This window comes from Clavelina lepadiformis, chromosome 9 (assembly GCF_947623445.1).
Source record: "Clavelina lepadiformis chromosome 9, kaClaLepa1.1, whole genome shotgun sequence".
In the NCBI taxonomy this organism is placed as follows: domain Eukaryota; kingdom Metazoa; phylum Chordata; class Ascidiacea; order Aplousobranchia; family Clavelinidae; genus Clavelina; species Clavelina lepadiformis.
Genome location: NC_135248.1, coordinates 8,847,033 through 8,861,057, shown reverse-complemented (window position 1 = coordinate 8,861,057; position 14,025 = coordinate 8,847,033). Strand labels below are relative to the sequence as shown.

Below are 14,025 nucleotides of genomic sequence, written 5' to 3'. Positions count from 1 at the left end.
AAAGATTTCTGACCATGCTTCCACACAGGTATGCAATATTGAGTGTAACTTTCCATTAAAGAGTGGTAAGGATAGTTAGGTTGTCTTTGTTTAAATAGGGTTTTATTTTTCTGACATTGCTGAGATTTATTCGTAGTTTTTGCAGCAGGGTGGTCATGTGGATTTTCCAAGAAAAATTTTCCTGGAGACGCAGACCTAAAAATTTAGCACTGTTGACAGGCTAAATTGGCTTTCTTTCCAAGTGGAGTTTAATAGTGTTAGATTTATGACTGGGTGTGGTTTCAAAGATCATTGTAGGTAATAGTAGGCTTGTGAAACATTTACCTTTCAGCCAATTGTTTCTTTTTCAGTAAGTCCTGAAAATTGTTTGAAAACCAAGGTTTGCCTTTCTTTTTTGTAGCTGATTTGTTTTGGAAAGCTGGTGTCAAAGCACTTCGTATAATTATATATGAATGCTTCATATATGTTATTGACGGTAGTTGATCAACTGAGTGACACTTCATTTGAGTGACAGCTCATTTGAGTGAAACATTCTTTTAACGTTCATTTGAGTGACAAATAATTCATGCTCAACTGGGTGACAGTTCATTTGAGTGACACATTGGTGATTACTGTTCAAACTACAGTAATGGTTGAGAAATGAGTGGCACATACGATATAAATGCAACAGATAACATGGTTTCCGTTGCTCTTCACACAAATACAACGGAAACCATGTTATCTGTTGCGGTACTATGACACTTTATCGAAAGACACTTTATCGAACAACACTTTATCGAACGACAGCTGATCGAAACGACAGCTGATCGAACGACTCTTTATCGAACGACAGTTAATCGAACCGACAGTTGATCGAACGACACTTTATCGAACCGACAGCTGATCGAACGACACTTTATCGAACCGACAGTTGATCAAACCGACAGTTGATCGAACGACACTTTATCGAACCGACAGTTCAAGCAAGATTTTTACGTGTTTCTCAAACATTGAGACAATAAGCCATTGTGATGTGCGGTCTTTGTAATGGTGTACATTAATGAATTATGATGTATATACCGCTGGTGCTCTCCCTAAAGCAACATAATTAAAGCGGATGATACAGCGAAAGCGCGTATGTCCAGAAGGAAACGACTTGATGGATGAACTCCGCGTGACACCGAGGGGAGAAGCCTTCGTTGTCGAGGAAGACGATGAGAATGAATTCTATATGTTTGCGTCTCAAAAGAATCTGGATATACTGAACAACTGCGCTAATTGGTTTTGTGACGGTACATTTGATGTTGCCCCACTTGGATACCAGCTGTACACGATACACGCGCTGGTCGATGAAAATCGCACGGTGCCACTCGTATACACCGTTACCGAGAACTTCGCATAAAATGTTTCCAGGCACTGGCATTCGTTCCGCCTGAAGACGTTGTACAAAGGTTCGAGGACTTCCTGGCCACGTTCAGTGACGACGATGAGCAGCACTTGTCTGAATACATTGACTATTTCGAAACTACTTGGTTTGGACGATTGTGTCGCAGGAATCGTCGTCAACCTCTATTTCCTATCCGGTGTTGGAATGTCTTCCACCGGGTTCAAGATGACCTTCCACGAACGAATAATAGTATTGAAGGATGGCACAATGCGTTCAGCAAGCGTGTCTCAATATCCCATCCGACGCTTCGCAGACTCGTCAAAAAAATTAAGCGGGAACAAGGTTCCAACGAAATGTTAATTGAGCAATTGAGTGCTGGAATTGCTGGCCCACCTCGGAAGAAGCGCTACGACGCTGTCAACCAACGGCTAAAGAGCATAGTCGAAAATTATGACTCAACGAATATTGACATAAAAAGTTATCTTCGAGCAATTGCACACAACTTGTAATTAAATGAATGCGATTGAAATGTGCACTTCGTCAGTTGTCGTGCTTTTAACAGTGCATATCGTCAGTTGTTTCGATAAATTGTGGATCTTTTAACCCTATCCTAACCAGGCTCGCGAGTTTACTAAAAAAACTAGGTGTGGCCAACCCCTTACACACATTTGCAATCGTTAATTACTAGAAAACTATGCGTCGTAGACTGATGAGATTTTTAGAGGTTAGTAGAAACATCATCTGGCTTCCTGTATACATCATAATTGTAAAACTAAAGAACGTGAATTTAGTGTAAATTAGGTATTTCTAAAAGTGACACATTTCTAGAAATTCTTCTTGTTACGCCGCGCCCCCGCTGTGAGAAGAGAACGAAAGAGAATAGTTAGTCAAGTTATTGGTGCGTAAATGAGTAAACGAAAACGTTACGCTTCAATGCGGAGAGAGCAAAATTATATAAATATCACAATATCTCAAAAATTACAAAATCCAACTTTATCAAACAAACATGGACAGATAGCTGAACATTTTTTATGAAAAGTCACCAAATTTTAATTTTCTACAACAAACAATGCAACTGTACGCCACGTTTTGCTATGACTGTGTGCGGGAGAAGCAACAGTCGATTCGATCAACTGTCGCTTTGATCAGTTGTCGGTTCGATAAAGTGTCGTTTGATCAACTGTCGGTTCGATAAAGTGTCGTTCGATCAACTGTCGTTTCGATCAGCTGTCGTTTCGATCAGCTGTCGTTCGATAAACTGTCGTTCGATAAACTGTCGTTCGATAAAGTGTCTTTCGATAAAGTGTCTTTCGATTAGGTGTCGCGTCACGATCTGTTGCATTTTGCATAACATCACACCAACGCAATAGAAATCATGGTTTCCGTTGCTCTTATCTTGTCTTATCTGTTGCATTTCACACAACATCGCACCAACGCAATAGAAAAACCAACGCATGGTTTCCATTGCATTTGTATAAAAAGCAACGGAATCCATATTATTATAAGTAGAAAGCAGAGCATCTCAGAATAACAGATCAGTTGTGTTACTCCAATTCGGCGACTAATAACAATGGATGACTTCAGCTTTGTTCCCTCCATCAGTGGAAAGTCGAAGCTCGCCCTCAATGGATTTCTTTATAGACACCAGCGGAGCCGTGGAGAGAATCATTATTTTCGTTGCGAACGGAATGATTGTCCTGGAACAGCGACACTGAGGGCGGTGAACTACAACGATACAAATGGAAAAGTAGATGTCGGAAAGTCCCATGTCCACGAGGCAGATGATCGAAGGGACCAGGTGCTACAAATGATTGGAAATATTTGGAAAGAAGCAGCAACATCCAGTCTCCTGCCGATGACGATTGTACAACAACATCGGCAAAATGTCGATGCTCAAGCTGCAGAGTTTTTGCCTAGTGAATCAACACTTTGGCAAGTGGCACAACGATCGCAGCGGAAGCATCTGCCGAAGGAACCGGATAATTTGAAAGAGTTGGTGATTCCTGAGTTTTTGAAAAAGACAAGGAGCGGCGAGGACTTTATTTTGGTTGATACAGCTGATACAGATGGGGAAAACAGAATCATTGTAGTCGGATCCATCACGTTGCTCCGGAAGCTTGCTGATTGCGATATGTGGTTCTTGGGCGGAACGTTCAAGATATGTCCCACTTTGTTTTACCAATTTTATACCATCAATGCTCTCTTCGAGGGGATACCCTTACAGGCTGTCTACGCGTTGCTGCCAGGAAAAACCGAGAAAAATTATTTAATGTTATTTTCGGAATTAAAGACCACAGCTGAATGTCATGGAATTCAGCTTAACCCACAGCATCTAATGATAGACTTCGAGAATGCTGCTGTCAATGCTTTAAAGGAAGTGTTTCCCAATTCGTACTGCCACGGATGTCTTTTCCGTCTTGGGCAAAGCATATATCGAAGAGTCCAGAAGAAGGGATTGGCAACGGAATTCCATGATGATGATGATTTCAATTTAAAGATCAGAACATTGGTTGCGCTAAGCTTCTTAGAGGCTGACGCAATACCATCTGCATTTGCAGTTCTTTCCCAAGACGCTTCACCAAAGGAGGCAGAAATTTTCAGATATTTCAAAGAAGTGTACGTCTTAGGCCGCCCAGTCCAAACTGCAACGCGCCGAGGAAGACGACCAATCAACCGTCACCCTACAACTCGACACCCACCCCTCTTCCCACCTGATTTTTGGAGTATCAGCCAACTGCAACAATCGGGTCTTGCTCGTACAAATAACATCCAGGAGGCCTGGCATCGCCGCATCAATGCAATTGTCAACAGATACCACCAAAGCATTTTCAAAATAATTGAAGAGTTTCAAAGCGAGCATCATACAGTTTCCCAAGAACTCTTTCGCCTTGAATTTGGTGCATCGACACCATTGCGCCGATCGCGTATGACAAGGCAAAAAGAAACCCGCATTAGAAATTTGTTTTCCCAGCAAGAAGACCTTCCACAGGAAGTATTCCTCCGCCGAATTGCACGTAATTTGAAGATCGGACCAACTACGGAACTATCAGAAGAAATGGACGAGATGGTTGAGGATTCTTTGTTGTTTTTTTTGTAGATAGTACTCTAAAATTTGTCTTGTGTGTGTTGTCATCTGTGCACTTACTAATTAACAGCAACTGCAACTTAAACAACAAATGTCAATCTGTCACTCAAATGAATTACACAGTCCTTATCAATGTGTCACTCAAATGAATTAAACAGTACTTATCAATGTGTCACTCAAATGAACTATAATTATGTCAATTTCTTGTAACCTTTGAATAAAGCTATTTATGATTTTGTCATTGAAAAAAATCTACTGTTACTATTTTCTTCTGGGCTTTCAGGCTTATCAAGATCAAACATTGTATTGTATTGTAGAACATTGTATTACTGGGAAGTGGTCAGATATCCCTTTCATTATTATTGCACTTTTTATTTATGAATCAAAAACATTTGCTCATATCTAAGACAGTTGCAGATGACTTCGTATTTCATATAGATTTATTGCTTACCGGAAGAAGGAATTTTCGAACATTATATCTACAAACGAGCTTATGTTGGGATTGGACTCATTAAGAAAGTCATAAGTTAAATATCCCTAAAATATCTAATGCAAGGTTTTTTTAAATTTATTAATGATGTGCAGTTAGCGGATTAGATAGCTTTTAAATTCAGAGTTTGATTCAGATTCTTGGTTTGGAGCCCTATAAATGATGCCAATTGTTACTGTTGCATTAATGTCGATAAAAAAGGACTCATAAACCTTTTCGTGCATGGATGTTAGGCCATGCCTTGTCAGATAAGAGAATTTGTTTTTTTGTATTCGAAGTCTATTCAAAAAGTATCTGACCTTTTCTCTTTCCGGCATAAGTAGTGCCACCTGCACCAATTTTTTTCGGGCATTGTTACGTCACTATCACTTAGTATGTGGGAATTGTTGCAAGTCGATCGACCATGTCATTCTCTCTGTGTTAAATATTAAATGCAGGTATATATTACATGCCTGGCGATTTTTTTCACACAAAATTGCACTTTAATGACAGAACTCACCGAATGGAGGTATTGCATCAAGTTTTGCCAAAAGCTTGGTGATAATTAATCAAACTGAAACAATTCGAAAGATTTAGCAGGTTTTTGGAGATGAGGCTGGGTGGAAAACTGGTGACATAATGTGACTGATATCTAGCTGCTTTCGGAATTCTTCAAACTCTTTTGACGAGAACTGGGTTCTGTTGTCTGTGACTATTGTATCCGAAAGATCTTCAATTGCGAAAATCTGCCTCAGCGCACGGATTGTCGCACTGGAAATCGTGTTTCCGACATCCTGCATTGAAACGTAAGGATATTTTGAGTGTGCATCAACGCAAGTCATCCACATCTTAATCAAAAAAGCACTAGCATAGTCTAAATGAATGCGTTGCCAAGGTTTCGTTGTTTTCGGCCAAGCCTGGTATTTCTGTTCGGATGCTTTTGCCACTTCTCGGTAAGCCTTACATAATTTGGCAACAGCTTCGATATCCTTTTTGACACCAGGCCACCATACGTATCTTTGTGACATCTGCGTCATTCGGGTGATTCCCCAGTGCGCTTCGTGAAGTAGCTTTAAAACACGAGACTGCAAAGACTTAGGTATTACAACACGACAATGCCCATCACGTTGTAGTAACAGAATACCCTTCTCCATTCGGATTGAGTCCCTGTGGTTCCAATATGGAGCCTACTCATCTGTCGGGAGTTTTTTGGCCAACTAGTTTGCTCAACATAATCACGAATTGTCTTCAACTCTGGATCTCGCAAAGTTTGCGCTCATATTTTTTGGGATGTTAGTAGTAATCCATCGAATGCCTCTTCTACAGTGTGTGAAATTTCGGCATTCTACTGTTGCTCGATTCAATCAAACGATGGGTCGAAACCAACTGGTAACCTGGAAAGTCCATCTGCGTTACCATGTTTTGACGTCTTCTTGTACTGAATTTCGAACTGGTACGCCATCAGTGTGATCTCACACCGTTGTAATCGATGTGCAGTCAACGCATTAAGCTTCTTTGTGGGTGAGAAAATTGACACCAGTGGTTTGTGATCTGTGACTAAGATGAATTTTCTACCATTTAAGTACTGATTAAACTTGTTCTTGCCATAAATAATTGACAGCGCTTCCTTTTCAATCTGCAAATATCTTTTTTGCGTTTCAGTCGGAGTTTTGGAAGCATGTGCAATCGGTCATTTTACACGGTTCTGTTCTTGTATCAGCGCTGCTCCAATTCAATATTGCGAGGCATCTATAGCCAGAATAAGAGGCTTGATTTCATCACAGTGACTTAGCTTAGTCGCAACTATAAAATCCTCTTTGAGTTGTAGAAAGGCAGTTTCACAGGCTTCAGACCACTTGAATTTAGCTGCCTTCTTGAACAATTCGTAAAATGGGTTTGCTTTGTCATTTAAGTTCTTGATGAAGCGACTGTAGTAATTGATTTTTCCCAAAAATGCTTGCACCTCCTGAAGATTCTGGGGCTCGGGTAATTGTTGAATTGCTTCGACTGACGTATTGGAAGGTCGTTTCCCGTCCTTGTCGATGAGAATCTTTGAAAAATTTACATTTAACTAATTTAATGCAGAAGCCATACTCGCCTAAACGATGCATAAGTTTCTCCAAATTTTCCCAATGTTCTGCTGCTGCCCCTTGAGTCACAATCAAGTCATCAAGATATGCTACTACTTCAGCCAGTCCAGTAGTCATAGTGTCCATGCAGCGTCGAAACTGTGCTGGGCTGGATACTGCGCCAAAACACATGTGGTTATAACGGTAAAGACCAAAAGGTGTGTTAATTACGCATAACTTTCTTGTGTCGCCCTCGAGTGGCAACTGCAGATATGCGTCCGCTAAATCGATTTTGGTGTAGAATCTTCCACCGCGTAACGAGTCCAATGTCGGTAAAGGGTGTTGATCAACTTCGATGCTTCGATTAAGCATTTTGAAGACACCACAGGTCCTAATGGCTCCACTTGGCTTGGAGACAACAACTATGGACGCAAACCAATCACTGTAAGCTACAGGTTGTAAAACGTTGTTTTCAACTAACCTGTCAAGTTCCTTCATTGCGAAGCTCTTCCTTCATTGCGATTGGGATGTGCCTGGGCTAGAAAAACACAGAGTTGGCACCATGCTTTAAGTGAATTGACACCTTCACTTGTGAGCATTTCTCTAGCTTCGAGCTGAAAACTTCCGGATACCTTCGGCGTAGTTGCTCAATCCGACCATCTTGTGAGTTTTTCATGTCGTTGACTTTCTCTGACAAGGCTTGTTCGGAACGCGTTGGGTAGCAATGATATCAACTTCCAGACCATCTGAAGTACCTTCTAGAGCTGCCGTACCCTTGTACATTAAACGCATCACTCCAATCTAACCCAAATAGGTTAGTACCCCGTTCTTCGTTAACTACGACTAGCTTTAACTTTTGACGAGTTTCTCTGACAAGCTTTACATCAACGAAACACTGACCTTTGATTTTTTAGCTTTCTTCCATCGTAGGCTTATAATGTTGTTTCCATCGCATGATAATGCATTGGACCCAGTTGGCAATATCCATCCAGTCCTACCATGGAACATGTCAATCCTGTGTCCCACTGACATAAGATTCCCTTGCCGCTGATTGTTGATTGATTGTTGTCGCAGTTGAGTATAGCTTGAACTTGACAATCAGTCGAACAAATGCTGCCGACGCCATCTTTGCTTACTTGTCGAATCTTTTCTTGCATGGTTACTTTCGACCGACATATCGCTTTCAGATGCCCTTCCTTCCCACATTTGTAACAGGAATAATCTTTGAAAGGACAATCCTTCTTTGAATGCTTTGAGAAACAATTTCGACAAGATTTCAATTCTTCTCGTTTTTTTACCAATTCCTTCGCCTTTCAACACTTGATCCCTACACATTGTTCTGACATAGGTTTCGGCTTTCTTGAGAAAGTCTTGCAAGAAAGTGTTTGGATCCAAAAAATATTGATGTCGAACGTCAGCATTAGGAGTGTGTTGGATGATGACAATTCTAATTTGTTCATCAGCATAGCTCAGATGATTGCATTGATCACTTTTGCAAGCAAATCGACAATCTCTGGCGATTCCGCGGAGTGTCGCTGTCCAATCTGCATATGACTGCCCTGGTTGCATATGACAGTTTTAAAATGCAAATCTTGCAGCTTAAACGTGGACAGTATCCTTGAAGTGTAAAGATAGTTTTCCAGGTACTTCTCCAAAGGACTTATCTGCAACGTTTTCATCACCCAATGAATTTTCAAGAAGCGCATAGGTTTCTCAACCAACCCATGCTAGCAAAAAAGCTTTCTTTTTGTCGTCAGGCGTGACATTGTAAATGTTCATGTGATGCTCGAGCCTATGCAAGTAGTTGTGCCATTTTTCTTTTGTTTTGTTGAAGGCACACTGGAACAGCTGTGTCTTTTTCTGCAGGTTTCACCTATTGCATACTGCTAAACACAGATATGAAGCTCTCTTGCTGTTCTTTCATGGGCGTTAACATCGCTTGCAGATTTTCATCTATGGCTAATTTCTTTTTTAACGAATCCCGCTGCCACCACTGTTATATTTTTACTGATTCAGAAGACTGTAAAACAATGTTACCGCCAACATGGAAAAACTAAAATTGATCTCGAAGTCACACAACTCAGACACGTTCCTTGCGCAATGGACAAATACCAAACAGAAAATCGCTAATCACTACTAGAGGCATGTACACGTTATTAGCAAACACAGACGCCCGATGGAGCAAACTGATTACAAATTACCGTATTTTACGGACCATAAAGCGCACCCGATTATAAGGCGCACTGTCAATAAATTGCTTTGATTAGTTTTTTGTTCATACATAAGGCGCACCGGGCTATAGAACGCAACGTATTTTAAGGAGTATGGGTTACCGTATGGTTTAAGCTGTAAACTCGCTTCGTAAGCATGTCTCCTTGGCGCCATTTTGAGGACAGCAGGTACTGTAAAAAAATGGTGATATAAGCAGTATTCGCATTATACAATTATGAGGGGCAAGAGAAATAAAAGTTTACTTGTTACGTAACAAATGTAAGCAAATCACAATAGTACAATGAGCAAAAGAAAAAATGAGCCTAGTGAATATCACAGTTGCTCGTTGCTTTTACCGTAGTTTATTGTGTAAGACGGTGGTTTATTTATATAATAATAGTATCGGTACTGGTTTTGAGTGTAGGCAATAAAGCACTACTTGATCCATAAATTAGGCGCACCGGCTTATAAGGCGCACAATCAATTTATGAGGGAAAAAAGGATTTAAATTGCGCCTTATGGTCCGTAAAATACGGTACAAATCGTATCAGAGTACTATTTGAAAGTTCTACACCACCTTCGTGAAGCTATTCAAAGAAAGCGGCTAGAGATGTGGGCAGCAAAGAATTTTCGGCTTCACCACGACAATGCACCCACTCATTCCGCCCATGTGATCCAATCTTTTCCGGCCAAAAATGAGCCACTCGTTCACCAGGTTCCTTACTCTCCAGACTTGGCGCCATGTGATTTCTGGTTTTTTCCCAAGTTTAAAACCACTCTAAAAGGAATTTCAATCACGAGAAGACATTATAGAAAAATCTACGGAGGATCTATGGACCATTCTGGACGAGCAATTCAAGACATGTTTCCAGAAGTGGAAGAATCGCTGGCAAAAGTGTGTGGACCGCCAAGGGGATTATTTTGAAGGAGATTAAATAAAATTTGTGAAATATATTGTGTTGTGTGCTTTATGCCAAAAGGTCGGATACTTTTTGGACAGACCTCGTATAGGCCCATACCACCACCAATAGAACCAGTTCTGGGATTTGAAACAAAAACTTAACCATCAAGATTTTGGAATTCTTTGATTTGGTTTTTGACAAACCAATTTTCATTTACTGATATAATGCTAGGTTGCATGCTGGAATTTCGTACAAGTGTTTCCAATTTTTTTAAGTGGTCTGTGTTCGCCAGTAATCTTGTATTCTCATTTGTAGTTGTGAAAATGTTATTGGTATTAGTAGTTTTTACCAGATTGTGTATATTACGGGAAAGAATATATTGATCATCATTTTCATTCTTAACACCATTTTTTAAATAAAAAATTTGATCTAATTCAGGTGAGGAATATATTTCATTTCAAATGTTAGGGGCTAGACAGAGCTTAACAGTTCACTTTCAGAACAAGCATTGAATGGAATAGAACTTGGTAAGCAAGGATGGCAGTGACATGGTATGTAATCAGGTTCATTAATTAGAAACCCTGTGACCAAGGTTTTTAGATTAATGCAGGAAAAAGTCAATCCCTACATTGGCTTGTAAAATTTCAAGAAAATTTTGAATAAAACATCGCATTTCACCAATTAATATCTAACGTATGCATCCGACTCGCAAATTTAAATGCGCTATCTGCTATGGTAATTCCTATTTTAAAACAACACTGGCCTCTGATTGGTTTAACAAGAGGAAGTTAAGCTTTTTATGTAAATGACAATTTCAATGTTTGTGGCTACCTCATCGAGAGTTGGTTACATAATTATATCATAAATAATTGATAGCCGCTGTTAGTGGTATTGGGTGGATTTCATCATTACTGTATCATATTGAAATGTTCTAATACCTATGTACCTATAAATGTTTCTTCATTTTTTGTTTTGTCAAACATAAAATATTTAATGACAGTCACATAAGGGTTTGTTACATGACATGTTGGATAATAATTTAATTTTGATGTAGGTTTTTGATCTTCGTCAGTGTCACAGGCAAATGCAACAACAGGCCAATACTGCCTCAGCTGCTGCAAATGCACAGGCTGCAGCTGTTTCAGGAAATATTCCTGGACCAGGGTCAGTAGGAGGGATCGCTCCAGCTATTGGTAAATTTGTGGTGTTATATTTAATCACAGCAGTTAGTGGTAGTAATGTGTCTTTGCAACATTTTTTAATATGTTTTATCAGAAGAAACACTCAAAAATTGCCATAAATTAATTATGAAACCTGGGTAACCGCTCATTTGAAAAAAGCATTGCTCACGTTCTCGCACATCAATGAAGAAAAGAACCACTTGTGATTTTACTATTTTATAAAGAAAAGAACATGCTCGTTTTGTAGCTCACGCTACTGTTCTTTAAGCACCTAAACTGTAGTTGCCGACGTTCAACAATTTAATATTCTCCACTTTTAGTTTCAAAGCGTATATCAGTCAAATTATGTAAATAACGTCAACCTGAAACAAATTATGTCACTATGATGACCACTCGGCTCATTGTCAACTTAAAAAACAAAAGTATTTATATCGGACCTCCATTACATAGTTCTGACATGCTTTGTGTTGGGTATTATATTGTTTATTTTATGCCACTAACTTTGCAAAGCGAGAATTTTGCGTGAAATTAGTCTCAAAGCAGTGACTTTTTTATTCACTACACATTAAATTATAGTCTTTTGACAGTTCAAAAACAATTTTTTTATTCAACCATTTTTATTCATTTTATGCGTTCACAGTGTTGTTTGTGCACATAAAAGAGTGATGAGTGAATAAGCCACACAAAGGACGCATATCGTGGTGCCGTTCCTACTTAATTTCAAAAAAGAGCCTCTCTCTAGTGATCGCTTCTATAAAAAAGAAGCACACTTGTGTCCACCGCTGTTAATTACGTTTAACATCACCAAAAATTTTAGCCTGTGGTAAAAAAGAAATATTGAATGGCACTCTAGGGTTAACTTTTAGTTAAATCTTTTCTACGCAAGATTTAGCAACCATTAGTTTGCTGCATCAGCCATACTCACTATGCTTTTTTATTTTACTCTATACCGGGTTAACACGGTTCAGCCAAGTGCTATTACCTAAAAAACTTCAGGTCTTCCCGGTTTGTCTGCGGCTGCTGGAATTGGTGTGGATGATTTACGTCGTTTATGTATTCTGCGAATGAGTTTTGTTAAAGGATGGGGTCCAGATTATCCAAGGCAGGATATAAAACAGACTCCTTGCTGGATTGAGATACAACTACACAGGTGTTTGAATAGTATGGATGGAGAGTTTTTATTGTTTTAACTTCATAAACGGTGTACGTTTTAATATTTGTAGTACTGAATTTATAAGTATCTTGTGTATGCATGTCCGAAACACCCATGAAAACATTTGCTATCGTGTCTTTGTAGTTAATACCTTAACTTTTTTGCAGGGCCCTTCAGCTATTGGATGAAGTGCTTCATACAATGCCTATTGCTGAACCACATCCTCATGATTGATTGCACAAGGTTGGACCGAAAATATTCATCCAGGCACCTGGAGAAAATATTAGGCCTTGTGTTTGCATAATTGTCCTGCAGAGAATGTTGCAGAAATGTGATCATTGACATCACTTCTACATTAAACTACTACTGCCGTGTTTCAAAACACCCACTTCTGTTATATAAAAAATACCTGTTGATTGGCTACTTTATAACGCTTTTAAGTGTGGCCTGGATAATTAACAAAGCAATATGAAATTTGAAACGAAGGAATTTCAAAAGGATATCGCAAAAACAGAACAGCATGCAGTTTGTGTGAATTATTCCATGTAGTGTACTTTAGCGTTTTCTGATTTTTTTGACTACATTTATTTTTATTGAGCACGTTGTTATAAATGTTGGCTACAACAAGATGTGTCAACGGCCTATAATTAGTAATCGAATAGCACATATGTATCAAAAAGTTGAAAGCAGGTTTTTAGCTTTAGTTCACAGTATTTTTGAAGTTGATTTAGAACTGTTGCGTTTTGTTGTTTCAAAATATTTCATGGCAAAAACAATTGGCTTGAATTCAACGCTGCTTTATGCCGAAAATGTTGTTTTGCCTGAAACGACAAATTTTTCTTGAAGTTACTTTTTTTTCTTTTAAGCACTAAAGGCAATGATCACAACCTAATGCTTTGAATCAATGAATCATGTTCCATTGTTATAAATATCGTGTTCACAAATATATTGAACAAAGTAACACAATTGTTTAGCTATTTGTGGATTTGCAAAATGATAAGATTGTTATAATGTAGGCACATTGGTATAAATATTATTTAACCAGGTCATCTAATGGTCCAAAGTTCAGAGCGCAGTCTGCCAATATTGAAAGTAGTAATTGTAAACTCCAAGAAAACTTTGCAGTCCACGACGTAGTTTGGCAATTTCCGGTTTAAAATCAATTCTACTCCTTCCTTTTTGGACAAAGTGTTTCCCACATACTTAGCTTCTGCCATACCACGCTGAAATTTTTGCACCTGCAAAGTTAAACCGTTCTCCTTAAGTGCTTCAATAAGGCTTTTTAAGTGCTCTGCTTCTGTTTTTGAGAATCAGCAAATTATCCAACAGTTCCCTACAGTACCCAAGTGGGGCGATTTTATGAATTATTTTGCAAAAAATTGAAGAAGCGTTCTTCAGCTCCAAATACGTACGCTTAAAGCATTATCTCTTCCCAGTACTTGGTTTGTAAAATCTCGTATATTTGTGGTGTTCCTCATCTATCATTATACGAAAATAATTTTTTATGTCAATGCATGAGAAAACGTTCATCCTGTATAGTCAGTATAGTACAGTCTCAACAGCTTTCAAAGGTGAAATGTAAGCACAAA

General features: G+C 39.0%; 1 protein-coding gene across 4 annotated transcripts in view; it reads left to right on the top strand.

Moving 5' to 3' along the window:
- The window catches only part of LOC143470544 (mothers against decapentaplegic homolog 4-like), a 52,238-nt gene extending 38,836 nt beyond the window's left edge, over positions 1-13,402 (top strand). For all 4 annotated transcript variants that reach the window (XM_076968755.1, XM_076968752.1, XM_076968753.1 and 1 more), the window contains 3 exons: positions 11,157-11,295; positions 12,280-12,433; positions 12,604-13,402. In XM_076968755.1, the coding sequence (XP_076824870.1) occupies positions 11,157-11,295; positions 12,280-12,433; positions 12,604-12,670 (360 nt within the window). In that variant the 3' untranslated portion in view covers positions 12,671-13,402. The remainder of the gene's footprint in view (positions 1-11,156; positions 11,296-12,279; positions 12,434-12,603) is intronic.
- The last annotated feature ends 623 nt before the right edge of the window (positions 13,403-14,025 follow it).